At 37.8% G+C, this 17411-nt stretch overlaps 1 protein-coding gene and 1 pseudogene across 1 annotated transcript; both read left to right on the forward strand.

Moving 5' to 3' along the window:
* On the forward strand, positions 1818 to 2753 carry LOC102178642 (olfactory receptor 52J3). Its single transcript, XM_005689821.2, has one exon. The coding sequence runs from the start codon at positions 1818 to 1820 to the stop codon at positions 2751 to 2753; it is 936 nt and encodes a 311-aa protein (XP_005689878.2).
* LOC102168653 lies at positions 13920 to 14820 on the forward strand (annotated as a pseudogene).

Raw genomic sequence — 17411 nt, forward strand, 5'->3', positions numbered from 1 at the left:
CTCAAATGAAAGAGTCATGATCCATCCAACGTGGCTGAGAACTACTACTTTGATATGATATGCTTGATGCAGTAATCCATTTCAGGTGGGAAATCTTGCAACTTTTAAATAGAGATTGGGTATCTTTAAAAATATCTAAAATATCAAAGGCATTTAAAACCTACTTACAAGAGTAGTTATTTAGTTGGTTGATAAAGTAAAATTTCTGCCTCTGGAATAGGTTATAAGGATTGAATGAAATGCATTTATGAAGCAGGATGAAAGTCTGAGGTGAACAGTGGCATGTTATTGAGCATTTATTTATAGAGATGAACCCAAAGTAGGCATCACAATGTCTAGAAGGTTTGCTCTTCACCTGCACCCTGACAAGGGCCACTGGCAATTACCTGGAAGTTTCAGTTTAAACACACACACATACACACACACACACACACACACACACACACACACACACACACACACACATAAAGGAACATTGCAAAATACAGCTATTCTCTATCTCTCCATCTCTTTTTTTCTTTCTCTCACAAACACACACACCAACTTCAGAATGTATACCACATTTATTTCATTCATTCAACCTGATATATTTCCCATGGAAATATGGAGTTATACTAAGGTTAAAAACAGGAGTCTATGCTACTTTATCCTGAACTTGAAGTACTGTGCCTCAAGTTGGGAACCCAGAGAAAGTGTCTTAGCATCATTATGAGTTGGGATTTCTCCAGACTGCTTCTCCATCATTTTGAAGGCATTGAAAAAGTGCTCCTATTTCCTTCAGACAATGATGAAAAGCAATTCTCTCTTCTATTAGATTTTGTTGTTCCAGACTTTTTGTGATGCTCAAAAATACCTTCTGCAGATTCATAACAACCTGAAGCCTTTTAGGCTGTACTCTACCCATACTTCCAAAGTCTTAGCCAGGCAGAAGGAGTGAATAGATTACATGCCAGTTCTGAAGCCGTGATAAAATTATCAGGTTTTCTCAGAGGAGCTGATGTAGAGTGAACAGTGAATGCAGAATTTGTCACATACCACTAGAAACCAACATATTCATAACAATAGAAAATGAATCACTATTAAATGAAATGACTGAGAAAATAGAAACATCAATGAAAATCTACAGAAGTTTATTATCTTTTAATTATTATCTTTCTTTCAGGGATCTTTCAAGTACAGAGGTATGTGTCCACTTGAGTCTGCTGTTGGGCAGGTATCTCAGAATGTGTGTATTTTTTATGATAATATATATCTCTGATATTTTGCTTCTGTCATTTCATAGAAAACTCTTTGATCTTGGAATTTTCTGTATGTCAAAATGATAAATAAATCTTTAGAGAAATTCTGCCTTTTCTAATTATGGAAGAGTTGTGTGCATTCATGCCCATGACTACTTTTTCATCTGCCTATCTCTTTTTGGGTTATGTCTGCATTCTCATATGTGTATCCTTGGTTTTTCATGTGTCCCTTTTCAGTATGAGATTTCAAAAAAGATATAGAGAATATTAAATTATTCCATATTTCATGCTATGGTTTATGTTTTCTATTCTGCCCAGGGCTTGATGATAAACCTTAGATGATAAAAAATAGGATTAAATGTTTATAAGGATTACATATTTTAAGACTGGACCATTCAAACGAGTATGGATTGATTTAGAATATGAAAAGAATTAATAGATCTTCCAAAGCAAAATTCTTCATTTCACATTATATTGAAACACTAAGCTAATCATTTTCATAACACGTACTTACTGAAATTTCTTTTTTTCTTCCTCCTTCTAGGAGTGACAGCTGCTTCTACTCTGTGACTTGGAAGGATGTTTTATCACAATAGGAGCATTTTTCACCCAACCACATTTTTCCTCATTGGAATCCCAGGTCTGGAAGAGGTCCATGGCTGGATCTCCCTGCCTTTTTGCTCTGTTTACCTTGTGGCTTTACTGGGAAATATCACAATTCTGCTGGTCATCAAGACAGAGAAGACCCTCCGGGAACCCATGTTCTACTTCCTGGCCATACTTTCAACAATTGATTTGGCACTTTCAACGACCTCAGTACCCCGTATGCTGGGTATCTTCTGGTTTGATGCTCATGAGATTAATTTTGGAGCTTGTGTGGCCCAGATGTTCCTGATCCATACTTTTACTGGCATGGAAGCTGAAGTCTTACTGGCAATGGCCTTTGACCGTTACGTGGCTATCTGTGCTCCACTCCACTACACGACCATTTTGACATCCCGGGTGCTCATGGGCATCAGCGTGTGCATTGTAATTCGTCCACTTCTGCTTACACTTCCCATGGTCTATCTCATCTATCGCCTACCATTTTGCCAGGCTTATATAATACCTCATTCTTACTGTGAACACATGGGAATTGCAAAACTGTCCTGTGGAAATATCCGAATTAATGGTATCTATGGACTTTTTGTTGTTTCCTTCTTTGTCCTAAACCTAGTCCTTATTGGCATCTCCTATATTTATATCCTCTGGGCTGTCTTCTGTCTCCCATCCCAAGATGCACGACTAAAAGCCCTAAGCACATGTGGGTCCCATATTGGGGTTATCTGTGTTTTCTATATCCCCTCAGTCTTCTCTTTCCTTACCCACCGATTTGGACACAAAATACCTCGCTGTATTCATATTCTTGTTGCTAACCTCTATTTGATTATCCCACCCTCACTCAACCCCATCATTTATGGTGTAAAGACCAAACAGATATGGGAACCTGTGCTCCGTGCCTTTATTAAAAAATAAGACACTTACCACATTGTTTTATTAAGAATTTTGATCTCTCAAGGAAGATATGTGTATTCTTGCTTTAACAAATATCTCCTGGTCCTGACCTATTGCTGCCAGATTGCAACACAAGTTGATTTATTCCTAACTGCTGACTAATGGGTTCTAGGACTTGTGGAAACTTAACTGGAGCTTCAGTTCAAAGGTTAATGGGCCGTCTTGAAGGGAAGCTGTTGTGGTCTCTATTTGTATGTCATTATACTTTGTCCTTGATAGCATGAAACTGCTTCTCTTCTAGGCAAAGGATGTATATATGGCGTGTTTTTAGCTCTTTAATTAGAGAAAGGTGGTACTGGGACTTTGACTCTGTAGCCTGTGCCCATTCAATCACTCATTCATTTTTTTAAATTCTCCTAATTTACATTCATTTTGTGTTTACTGTATGTATTGAATCATTCTTATCATTGTTTTTGTTCAGTTGCCAAGTTGTGTCCGACTCTTTGTGACCCTATAGACTGCAGCATGCCAGGCCTCCTTGTCCCTCACCATCTCCCAGAGTTTGCCCAAGTTCATGTCCACTGAATCCATGATTCTTATCATTAAGGATGATAAATGAACCAAAATAAAATGAACGTCTGTTCTTATGGAGCTTGCATTCTCTTGTGCCCTTAAAAAAAGCAAAGTTCATGGGCTTTGGCAACCTATGAACCAAGGAAGGAGAGAGGTGATCACCAGGGGATGACTGACTCATACTGCACGTGGCCAGGACTGCCGATCGCCTATGCTCTGTCCAGTTCAAAATAAAATCATTATTAAATGTGTAGCTGAAGTGGAAAGTCAGCCAAATATGTAAGATTCAGAGAACTGGTAGCCAAAACAAACATAAAACTTTCTCACTAATACCATCAGTGTCATTTCAGTGAACTTCCCTCTATACTCAGACCCATAATATAAGGGTGGTATTGTAGTTAAATTACATACAGCATTTCTATGTGATACATGCTGGTCTTTATCACCTCAATGCCTGTTCTCTCAGTCTACACTTCATCATAAAATACTCCATCCTCAAGTCCAAGACTTCTCATCTTAAACCCGTGATCTATTTCTAGTGCCTTCCTGATTAACGTTCAAGTAATCCAATCAGTCAATGATTAGTCAACTTCTTCATGATCAAAGACTTTCCTTAGACCAAACAATGGGGTTTTGCAGCATCCAACTTGTCACATTATTTTCTATTGTTAACAAATTATTTTCTTTTTCAGACTTTAAAAAAATTAAAGTAAAAATGTAATAAATATATTTCTTCCTACAACTCATGAATTAATGAATTTCAACACTGCAGTAATCTCAAAGGTAATGCTTGTTAAATTAAAGTTGAAATCATTTTTAACACTGTCCCAATAGATCTTCTCTCCTATTTTTCCAGAGGCAAATTTTATCGTGTGTTTTTTGACATTACAGTATGAATTTTTTCCTTTATAACCAATCACGCTATTTTAGCTAGATCATGTTAATTTAGTTAGAAACCTTACTATGTATTTTGTTTAATAGCATTGATTTTATTTACATATTACTCTATGAATAGATACTGATATTAATTTTTAAGTAGAAATATACTATCTATGCTTTCATTTTCTTCTTGGTACATTTTTTAGATCATTTATCCAGGTTGTATAATTTAATATAAAATTACTGGGTAGAAGGATTGTAATCAATTATAACATAATTGTGCTTTCTTGATCTTTGCTTTTGATCACTTTTTAAAATTTTCATATTTTTCAATATTTTCCTTTTTTCATATTTTCATGCTTTCTGATTTAACTTTCCTAAGATTAGTTAATTAAGTGTTCATTTTCTAAGTACACTGGTTTGTAGTTCAGTTCAGTCGCTCAGTCGTGTCCAACTCTTTGTGACTCCATGAATTGCAGCACGCCAGGCCTCCCTGTCCATCACTAACTCCCAGCGTTTACCCAAACTCATGTCCATCGAGTCAGTGATGCCATGCAGCCATCTCATCTTCTGTCGTCCCCATCTCCTCCTGCCTCCTATCCCTCCCAGCATCAGAGTCTTTTCCATAGAGTCAGCTCTTCGCATGAGGTGGCCAAAGTACTGGAGTTTCAGCTTTAGCATCATTCCTTCCAAAGAACACTAAGGACCGATCTCCTTTAGAATGGACTGGTTGGATCTCCTTAAAAGTCCAAGGGACTCTTAAGAGTCTTCTCCAACACCACAGTTCAAAAGCATCAATTCTTCGGCGCTCGGCTTTCTTCACAGTCCAACTCTCATGTTTACTCTACTCTAAAAAGTGAAAGAGGAGAGTGAAAAAGTTGGCTTAAAGCTCAACATTCAGAAAATGAAGATCATGTCATTTGGTCCCATCATTTCATGGGAAATAGATGGGGAAACAGTGGAAACAGTGTCAGACTTTATTTTTTGGGGCTCCAAAATCACTGCAGATGGTGACTGCAGCCATGAAATTAAAAGACACTTACTCCTTGGAAGAAAAGTTATCACCAACCTAGATAGCATATTCAAGAGCAAAGACATTACTTTGCCAACAAAACATCCGTCTAGTCAAGGCTATGGTTTTTCCAGTAGACATGTATGGATGTGAGAGTTGGACTGTGAAGAAGGCTGAGCGCCGAAGAATTAATGCTTTTGAACTGTGGTGTTGGAGAAGACTCTTGAGAGTCCCTTGGACTGCAAGGAGATCCAACCAGTCCATTCTGAAGGAGATCAGCCCTGGGTGTTCTTTGGAAGGAATGATGCTAAAGCTGAAGCTCCAATACTTTGGCCACCTCATGCAAAGAGTTGACTCATTGGAAAAGACTCTGATGCTGGGAAGGATTGAGGGCAGGTGGAGAAGGGGACAACAGAGGATGAGATGGCTGGACGGCATCACCGACTCAATGGACATGGGTTTGGGTAGACTCTGGGAGTTGTTGATGGACAGGGAGGCATGGCGTGCTGCGATTCATGGGGTCACAAAGAGTTGGACATGACTGAGCGACTGAAATGAAATGAACTGAACTGAAACAAAACAAAAATTTTAGGCTTCTTTGATTTTTTCCCATGATTTGACTTTAGGAATTGTCATTCCAGCAGGTTAGCATAATGCATTGGACTCCCTTTGAACTCCTTTCCTGACGTTAAAGCAGCACTGTCTTGTCTAGCATTTGATCTCAGTAGTAAAGCCAGAGTGAGAATCAGAAGGCTTGGCTGGTTGAAAAAATAGTACTTCATTTAACATGGACATTTCATCAATTTCTTCAAGTGAGAAATTTTAGTTATCACTATATAAGTAATTCTCATTCATTTTTCCATAACACTTTGCCACAAGTTCCAGAGTTCTTATTCTAAATAAGAAGTGGTGGCAGTACAGAACAAGGTGGCTTGACTTCAGGTAGTATCAGAGTAAACCTGGAATTGTCTTCTGCACCCAATAAGTGAGAACATGAAAAAGAGACACCGAGACATCATGAGTCAGATTGCAGCTTAAAGCAGAACCATGCAAACAAATTGATTTTGTGGATATCAACTCTTCAGCCTGTCAGTTATATCTGAAAATTAGAAACCAAGACTATTCTTATGGTTAGAGAGACCCATACACTGAAATGAAACGTAGGTATGAGGTGTGTTCTTGGCATTCCGAAGAATCACTTCCTTCCCCTCATATTTGTATTTTCAGGTGTGTATATAGTTACATGCAAAGGTATAAGTGAAGATTTTACAATATACTTCAGTAAACTTTAACATGTTTGTTGAAACATGAAATAAGCTCAAGATCTAAATACAGAGAAAGAAGGCAGTATAATACATTGAATAATAATATAGATTTTGGAATAAGACATTTGGGTTCAAATTCTTTGTTGTTGCTAAAATTTTCTATAGCTCAAGTTTTCCATATGTATAATGGCAATAAACATAGTATCTATGTTGCACGGCTGTTTCAAAAACTAAAGACATTAAGAAAGTATAATGCACTTTGAAAATACCTCTTACCTAATACCACATTAAGTAATATCAGTCCTAACTATAAAAATGTGATAAAGGCTTCAGATAGAAAGGTCTCATGGGGAAGAAAAAAAACCAAAAACTTAAGTATGATCAATGGAACAAAACAGAAAGCCAAGAGATAAATCCATGCACCTATGGACACCTTATCTTTGACAAAGTAGGCAAGAATATACAATGGAGAAAAGACAATCTCTTTAACAAGTGGCGCTGGGAAAACTGGTCAACCGCTTGTAAAATAATGAAACAAGAACAGTTCCTAACACCATACACAAAAATAAACTCAAAATGGAATAAAGATCTAAACGTAAGACCAGAAACTATAAAACTCCTAGAGGAGAACATAGGCAAAACACTCTCCGACAGAAATCACAGCAGGATCCTCTATGACCCACCTCCCAGAATATTGGAAATAAAAGCATAAATAAAAGTAAAAATAAACAAATGGGACCTAATTAAAATTAAAAGCTTCTGCACAACAAAGGACACTATGCTGCTGCTGCTGCTGCTGCTAAGTCGCTTCAGTTGTGTCCAACTCTGTGAGACCCTATAGACGGCAGCCCACCATGCTCCCCCTTCCCTGGGATTCTCTGAGCAAGAACACTAGAGTGGGCTGCCACTTCCTTCTCCAATGCATGAAAGTGAAAAGTGAAAAGTGAAAGTGAAGTCGCTCAGCCATGTCTGACTCTTAGCGACCCCATGGACTGCAGCCTACCAGGCTCCTCTGTCCATGGGATTTTCCAGGCAAGAGTACTGGAGTGGGATACCATTACCTTCTCCTAAAGGAAACTATAAGCAAGGTGAAAAGACAGCCTTCAGAATGGGAGAAAATAATAGCAAATGAAGCAACTGACAAACAACTAACCTCAAAAATATACAAGCAACTCCTGCAGCTCAATTCCAGAAAACTAAACAACCCAATCAAAAAATAGCCAAAGACCTAAACAGACATTTCTCCAAAGAAGACATACAGATGGCTAACACATGAAAAGATGCTTAACATCCGTCATTATCAGAGAAATGCAAATCAAAACCACAATGAGGTATCACTTCATGCCAGTCAGAATGGCTTCTATTCAAAAGTCTACAAGCAATAAATGCTGGAGAGGGTGTGGAGAAAAGTGAACCCTCTTACACTGTTGGTGGGAAAGCAAACTAGTACAGCTACTATGGAGAACAGTGTGGAGATTCCTTAAAAAACTGGAAATAGAACTGCCATACAACCCAGCAATACCACTGCTGTGCATACACACTTAGGAAACCAGAATTGAAAGAGACATGTGTACCCCAGTGTTCATCACAGCTCTGTTTACAATAGCCAGGACATGGAAGCAATCTAGATGTCCATCAGCAGATAAATGGATAAGAAAGCTGTGGTACATATACACAATGAAAAAGAATATATTTGAATCAGTTCTAATTAGGTGGATGAAACTGGAAAGAAAGAAAGTGAAGTCACTCAGTCGTGTCTGACTCTTTGTGACCCCATGGACACCAGGCTCCTCCGTCCATGGGATTTTCTAGGCAAGAGTACTGGAATGGGTTGCCATTTCCTTCAGAGCCTATAATACAGAGTGAAGTAAGCCAGAAAGAAAAACACCAATAAAGTATACTAACGCATATATATGGAATTTAGAAAGATGGTAATGATAACCCTGTATGCGAGACAGCAAAAGAGACACAGATGTATAACAATCTTTTGGACTCTGCGGGAGAGGGAGAAGGTGGAATGATTTGGGAGAATGGCATTGAAGCATGTATAATATGAATAAAAACTTATTGCTACTGAAAAAAATACTTAAGTATGTATCTTTACATAATTTTGAATTATAAGTAAAATAAAATCAAACAAACAAAAACCTCCACTAATCTTACTTAATTTACTTAAATATTAAGGGAGATTTTCTCTCACCTTAAAACAAAGTACAATAAAAATATTGGTCTGAGTTCCTTGTCACCAAGAAAAAGTTGTTCTGATATTTTTTGATAACTAGGCAATACATTTTTTAAAGTATTTTAGAGCTGACATCCTGTGACTCACTTGTGTCTAAGGTTGCTCTCGTCATGATTCTAAAACATCTAACCAGCAGCTCCTCAAAATAGACGCTCTTTATTCCCAACTAGCAGAAAAAGGGCTATGAACTTCCCTAATATTTCTCAGCTTATGTTCAAAAAGTAATCCTGACTGAACTTATCAGTTACATGCCCATGATCTCAAAAAAAATGCTATGTTTGAATATGCACATATTAAACTATTTTAGAACATATATTTATGGAGATATATACACACATACACATATACATATATAGATATGTATAGACTTCCTTGGTGGCTCAGATGGTAAAGAATCTGCTTACAATGAAGGAGACCTGGTTTTGATCCCTGGGTCAAGAAGATGCCCTGGAGAAGGAAATGACAACCCACTCCAGTATTCCTGCCTGGAAAATTCCTTGGAGAGAGAAGCTTGATGGGCTACAGTTCATGGGGTTGCAAAGAGTTGGACACAACTGAGTGAATATATTTATACTTTATATTATGTGTGAAAATTTAAATTTTGTAACAGTCAACTTTAAGGTGTGCGTGATATAACTGGAAAGACAAGAATCAAAAGAAATATTTAATTCCATGCTTTATATTTGCAGCCTTTATATCATCTGCTTTATATCTTAAGCCTGATGTTGTTTTTTCTTAAATATTATCAAAAATGTCTGCTTAAATGTAAAGAGATATAATTTTTGCACTCAAAATAAATTTATTCCAGTGAGAATAATAACTATGTGTACATTCAATTCAAAACTAATGAAAAAATGTTTAAAATAAATGCAAACTGTCCGATCAAATGTTACAGATTCTGTGGCATGAGCAATTTCTCAGTATAGCTTATATAGGTCCAAGTTTATGAAGGTGGTGTTGTGAACTAGCTCTTATTTTAATTAATCACTTAAAATATGCCAGGTATCAGACTTCCCAGGTGATTCATTGGTTGGAAATCTGCCTTCCAACACAGGGGACTTGGATTCAATAGCTGGTGCAGGAGCATTCTACATGCTGTGGGACAACAAAGCCTGGACCCCACAAGTACTGAGCTCATGCTCTTCAGTTAGAAAGCAGCCTCTGCTTGCTGTAACTAGAGAAAGCCAGTGCAGCAAGGAAGATTCAGTGCAGCCAAAAATAAATTATTTAATTAAAAAAACAAGCCAGGTATTATACTAAATGCCTGATAGCTGATATCTACTACTTAATTTACTCTTCAAAATACCTCTAGGCAATTGGTATTATTATCATCCCTAATTATACAGTTGAGAAAACTAAGATATAACTAATAAATCACTCATGGTGATATAGCTGGTACATGGGAAGTCCAGTATTTGAAGTGAGTCAGGTCAGTTCCAGGACTGACTTTTTACCACTTCTCTATGGCCTTTCTGATATACATATGGATCATTGAGAAAAGGAAGTAATCATGGACAGAAGATAGTGGGAGCAAAGACCCACAGATTGGAATCCCTGAAGCTAAGCATTCAATGAACCCAAAATACCTGGTCAGTGAAGGAGGACAGGGAGAGCTAGGGCTAAAAATGGGGTCTTCTATGCTGGGTTATTCGGAGAAGGTGATGGCACCCCACTCCAGGACTTCTGCCTGGAAAATCCCATGGATGGAGGAGCCTGAAAGGCTGCAGTCCATGGGGTCGCAAAGAGTTGAACATGACTGAGCGACTTCACTTTCACTTTTTACTTTCATACATTGGAGAAGGAAATGGCAACCCACTCTAGTGTTCTTGCCTGGAGAATCCCAGGGACAGGGGAGCCTGACGGGCTGCCATCTACGGGGTTGCACAGAGTCAGACATGACTGAAGCGACTTAGCAGCAGCAGCAGCATGCTGGGTTATTATGCTTGAATTTAGAATATAGATAAAGTACTATTTTATCTAGAAAACAGAAATCCATAGAATTTGACTGCAAAATGAGGGACATGAACATTGATCTCTATGCCACATTCAAATAATAATATCATGTTTTTGCCCCGTATTTATAATTTTCTTGATATAAATTCATATCCATTTTACATTCTCTCAGACTTCTCATTTTCTAAATCATAGTCTGATGGTTTTGTCAGTAATCTCAGAGAATTTAATCCCAGGGCATGATTATAAGAGTAAGCTGAATTAGCTCATCTTTCCCAAGGTATAACCAGCTATAATCTTAACATAAAACTTCTCTCTTTGTACTATATAAAAAATGGACATAGAGTTTTATTCCTTGATATCTATTGTGTGTCTCTATTTCTGTGGAAGAATGAAGCATCACAGATGAATTTTCTCTTCATGTGGGTGTGTACTGAAGTCAAATGAAGGAAGTATGATCCAAGGTGGCTGAGAACTAAAATCTTGATATGATATGCTTGAGGGGGTGGGGGTGGGGATGAGGATCTTGTAAATTCTAAATGGAGATTGGGTATCTTTAATAATATTAGAAGATCTGAGACTTTAAAAATCTGCTTACAAGAACAGTAATATACCTGGTTGATAGAACAGAATTTCTGCTTCTGCAAGAGGTTATAGGGATTGAATGAAACATACATATGAAGCCCAATGAAAGTCTGAGGTAAGCAGTGGCTTGTTACTGAGAGTTTATTTCCAGAGATGAACCCAAAGTAGGCATTGCAATGTCTAGAGGGCTCGCTCTTGACCAGCACCCTGACAGTGGTCAGTGGCAATTACCTGGGAATTTCACTGTTAAACAAGCACACATACAGGAACATTGCAAAATGCAGTTTTTCCTTCTTTCTCCCTCTGTCTCTGTCTCTCTCTCTGTCACAATAAACTGTCTCCCTCTCTAAATTAATAATGTTTACACACTTATTTTATTTTCTCAACATGATATATTTGCCATGGAAATATGGAGTTATACTATGGGTGAAAACAGAAGTCTGTGCTACTTTATCCTGATCTTGAACCACTCTGCCTCAAGTTGAGGTCCCAGAGAAAGTTCTTTTGTTTCATTATTTAAATTTATGGGGCTTCTCCTGATAGCTTCTCCATCATTTTGAAGGCATTCCAACAGCATTCTTCTCTATTTCTGTTAGATAATTACAGAAAACGATTATCATTCCTATAATACCTTGTTATTCCAGACAGTTTTAATATGCCTTCCCCAGACCCATAATGACCTGAAGCCTTCTAATTTGTCTCTACCCACATTTCTCTTGTCTTAATCAGGCAGGAGTGAACTCAGTCGCTAATTCTGAAACAGTGATCAAATTATCAGGTTTTCTCAGAGGAACTGATGTAGAGTGAAGAGTGAATAAAGAAGTTGTCACATACCACTGGAAACAACCTCAAACATAACAATCTAAAGCCATTATGAAACGGAATCACTTCGGGAAAATAGAGACATCAGTGGAAATCTACTGAATTGTATTATTCAGTTCAGTTCAGTTGCTCAGTCGTGCCCAACTCTTTGCGACCCCATGAATCGCAGCACGCCAGGCCTCCCTGTCCATCACCAACTCCCGGAGTTCACTCAGACTCATGTCCATCGAGTCCATGATGCCATCCAGCCATCTCATCCTCGGTTGTCCCCTTCTCCTCCTGCCCTCAATCCCTCCCAGCATCAGAGTCTTTTCCAATGAGTCAACTTTTCGCATGAGGTGGCCAAAGTACTGGAGTTTCAGCTTTAGCATCATTCCTTCCAAAGAAATCCCAAGGTTGATCTCTTTCAGAATAGACTGGTTGGATCTCCTTGCAGTCCAAGGGACTCTCAAGAGTCTTCTCCAACACCACAGTTCAAAAGCATCAGTTCTTCGGTGCTCAGCCTTCTTCACAGTCCAACTCTCACATCCATACATGACCACAGGAAAAACCATAGTCTTGACTAGATGGACCTTAGTCAGCAAAGTAACGTCTCTGCTTTTGAATATACTGTCTAGGTTGGTCATAACTTTTCTTCCAAGGAATAAGCGTCTTTTAATTTCATGGCTGCAATCACCATCTGCAGTGATTTTGGAGTCCAAAAAAATAAAGCCTGACACTGTTTCCACTGTTTTCCCATCTATTTCCCATGAAGTGATGGGACCGGATGCCATGATCTTTGTTTTCTGAATGTTGAGCTTTAAGCCAACTTTTTCACTCTCCTCTTTCACTTTCTTTAAGAGGCTTTTTAACTCCTTTTCACTTTCTGCCATAGGGTGGTGTCATCTGCATATCTGAGGTGATTGATATTTCTCTTGGCAATCTTGATTCCAGCTTGTGTTTCTTCCAGTCCAGTGTTTCTCATGATGTACTCTGCATATAAGCTAAATAAGCAGGGTGACAATTGTATTATTATACTTTTATTATTATCTTTCTTTCTGGACTCTGGGCTCTGGGCTCTTTCAAGTACAGAGGTATGTGCCCACCGGTGTCTGCTCTTGGGCAGGCATCTCTGAATGTTTGTTGCTTTTTTCTTGTGATAATATGCATCTCTGATATTTTGTTTCTGTCTTTGACAGGATACTAGGCTTGATTTTGGAATTTTCTCTATGTCAATAAATGATGAATGAATTATTAGAGCATTTCTGCATTTTCTAATTATGGAAGTGTTGTGTGCATTCATGCCTGTGATTTTACTTTCTCACTTGCCTATTTCATTTTGGGTTGTATCTGCATTCTCATATGTGTATCCTTGATTTTTCATGTGTCCCTCTTTAGCTAGGGACTTCATAAAAGGTATGAGGATTGCTAAATTATCCCATACTTCATGCTATGTTCTATGTTTTATAGGTTTGCCATGGGCTTGATAGTAAACCTTCATGTATGCTCAGTCATGTCTGATTCTTGGTGACTATGATTCTTGATTCAGGCTTCTCTGGCTGTGTAAAATTTCCTGGCAAGTATACTGGAGTAGGTTGCCATTTCTTCCTCCAGGGATGATAAACCTAACATTAAAAAAAAGTAGGACTAAATCTGTATAAGTATTACATTCTTTACACTGGACCATTTAAAATACTATGGCTTGATTTAGAATTTGAAAAAAAAACAAAAAGAAATCCTTCCAAAGCAAAATTTTTCATTTCATATTATACTGAAGTGCTAAGTTAATCATTTTGTATAACCAACTCTTACTGAAATTTCTTTTGTTCTTCCTTCTTCTAGTAGTGACAGCTTTTCCTACCCTGTCATTTAGCAGAATGTTTTGTCACAACAGGGGCATGTTTCACCCACTCACATTTTCCTCATCAGAATCCCAGGTCTGGAAGAAGTGCATGGCTGGATCTTCTGGCCTTTCTGCTCTGTTTACCTTGTGGCTTTACTAGGCAATGCCACAATTCTGCTGGTCATCAGTGTGGACCAGACTCTCTGCGAGTCCATGTTCTAGTTTCTGGCCATCCTTTCAACAACTGATTTGGCCTTTCCAACAAACTTCAGTACCCTGTATGCTGGGTATCTTCTGAGATTATCTTCTTCATGAGATTAATTTTGGAGATTGTGTGGCCCAGGTGTTTTGATCCATGCTTTCACTGGCATCAAGGCTGATGTCCTGGTGGCCACGGCATTTGACCGTTGTGTGGTAATTCGTGCTCCACTCCACTACATGACCATCTTGACATCCTGCGTGTTGCTGGGCATGAGTTTGTACACTTTAATTTGTCCAGTTCTGCATACACTTCCCGTGATCTATCTCATCTACCATCCACCCTTTTGCCAGGCTCATGTAATAATACTTCATTCCTACTGTGAGCACATGGGAATTGCAAAACTGTCCTGTGGAAACATTTATGTCAATGGTAATTATGGGCTCTTTGTGGTCTCTTTTTTTCTCCTGCACCTAGTCCCTGTTGGCATCTCCTATATTTACATTCTCCGTGCTGTTTTCCATCTGCTATCCCAAGACGCAAGGCTAAAAGCCCTAAGCACATGTGGCTCCCATGTTGCTCTCCTCTGTTTTCTATCTTCCCTCAGTCTTCTCCTTCCAGGCAAAACATACCCTGCTATATTCACATTCTTTTTGCCGACCTCTATTTGGTTATCCCACCCTCACTCGATCCCAGTACTCATGGTGTGTGGACCAAACAGATATTCCTTTATTAAAATATAAGAGGTATTACTATGTTCATTAAAAAGCATTTTGATCCAGAAAGAAAACCTGTGTGTGATCTTTCCAGAAAGATGGTGTGTCTAAATTTAGTGCTATCAAACTCCATGCTGGGGATTTGATCTTGGCTCATTAATGATTCTATACTTTGAATAATCTGTAAAATGTTTCAATTTCAAGTGCTGATTCCTATTGTGGAATTAAGAACTGTTTGTATGACTTCACTCTGAATGTGGATAATATGTGCAACAACCTCTCCTAGCGTAATGTTTCTTAATAATGTTTTCCCCCAATTTTCCCTCTCAGCTTAACGAAATAAAGACAAGGAAATGTATAACAAGAAACTTTGTTCCCATAAAATGGTTGTAAATATATTATTTATATTATTTATCTTAAATGTTAATTTTAATCAAACATATGAGGTATTTAAGTTGAAATAACCGATTCAGAGACAACGTGACTACCAGAGGCTTTTTGTCTTTCTGAGAGTCCAAATTTATCACTTTAAATTCAATAATTTCTGGGTAATGAAATTGTGATTTTTAATTCATATAAATAGTAGCACTGTATAGGACCTCACAGTTTTTTCACTTAATATTAAACTTAGAGATATATCTATGCTAATACAAATAAGACATAGTTATTTCCTTTAAAACTTTCCTTTTAAACTTCATTTGCATTTCATTTTTCCTCATCTTTTGATGACATGAATAGTACTTTAGTTATTTTTAATTTAGAATCAATGTGACATCTTTATGAAATATTTTTGTGCATATTTGAAAATTTTCTAAAGTTTCTATATTTGGAATTGTTAGAGAGTAGGCTACAGACTAAAAAGTTTTGCTTTCTTGGATTGTATTTCTTATTTATTGTAATTTCCTTCCCATCTAACCAATTTTTCTGCCTAGCTGCATAAAAGTCTCATTGCATGAGTTGAGTGCACTTGACATTAACACTTTCCTATAAACCCTTTGCATTTACTACTTTATTTTTACATTAAATGTAGTCATTGCTGCTGCTCTTAAGTTGCTTCAGTCCTGTCCGACTCTGTGCGACCCCATAGACGAAAGCCCACCAGGCTCCCCAGCCCCTGAGATTCTCCAGGCAAGAACATTGGAGTGGGTTGCCATTTCCTTCTCTGATGCATGAAAGTGAAAAGAGCAAAGGAAGTTGATCAGTCGTGTCTGACTCTTAGTGATCCCATGGACTGCAGCCTACCAGGCTCCTCCGTCCTTGGGATTTTCCAGGCAACAGTACTGGAGTGGGTTGCCACTGCCCTATCCAAATGTAACCATTACCGATTATTTTACCTATGGCACCACCTTCAATCACTTTCAAATTTAGGACTCTGCATAGCTTTATTATATACCATCATCCCAATATCTATTTTATTATTTGGATTTGTCCATGTGTGTTTATGTGTATGTATGAATTTTTACATTTTCTTCTAATCTAACTGTAATTTGTTTTGGTGTAAAATGTAGGCAAGAAAATTAAACAATCTCTTTTTCTATTCCTAACTTGTTTTATAACACAATTGATTTATTAAAACTACACAACTGAATTGTACTTAATCTTTCTTCATATTGCATTTCAATTTATACAAGAATATGATTTTCATTAATAGAGTAGGCTTGTCTGCCTGTTCTTTACTCAGTATCACAATGTTTTAATCACTACAGATTTGTAATATATTTGAATAACTTTCAGAGCTGATTATCCTTCTGTAATTATCTTGTCCTCTTTTTGTTCTTTATTATAATTTTTACAAAAAGTGTTGTCACTTTGCCATAGTTAACAATATCCTCATGGAATTTTGAGTTAACTTATTCTTGGGTTCACTTACACAATATATTCATTTCTTACAATATCAACTAATAATTAAATATTCTCCACACTTAAATAAGCACAGATGGTAAGATGTTCCATGGTAACTTTGCACTGTGGCCACTTAGCTAAGCTAACATTCTATTTCCCAGAATCCTCTCCCCTACTACTTCTCAGTTTAGAGTTGATTACATAAGAAATGCAGAAGCTGTGGGCACAGATGTGAAATGGTAGTCATTTTTTGTTCTGTAGTGTTCTTGCCTTGAGAATCCCAGGGATGGGGGAGCCTTGTGGGCTGCCGTCTATGGGGTCGCACAGAGTCGGACACGTCTGAAGCGACTTAGCAGCAGCAGCAGTTCTACACTTTACGGGCAATGACAGGTAAACAGTGATACTAGAGAGTCCTAATTTCTCCTCACTTCCCCCAGCTCCACGTCCAGCTCTCCATCCTACCAACCCTACTGACAAAATTATTTCAAGTTCACCACTAGATACTGCAAGTACACAGGTGCAGTAGCCACAGGTTATAAACCATCTTCCATAAATTTCTATATCTTCTTCCTTTATGATTCCATCCCAGAAGCTGAATGTACCTAGCTTTCTGCAGAAAGCAACTCATTTATGTATACTTAATATGTTTAGCAAATTTGTTTTCAAAACTTTTCTAGCTCCTTCTACACTTGTATCAATTCCTGTGATAAATTCTTTACTTCTTATACTCATAGTAGTTCTGAATCCTAACTGACATAAGTATATACGC

The sequence above is a fragment of the Capra hircus genome, chromosome 15 (genome assembly GCF_001704415.2).
Source record: "Capra hircus breed San Clemente chromosome 15, ASM170441v1, whole genome shotgun sequence".
NCBI classification, from domain to species: Eukaryota; Metazoa; Chordata; class Mammalia; order Artiodactyla; family Bovidae; genus Capra; species Capra hircus.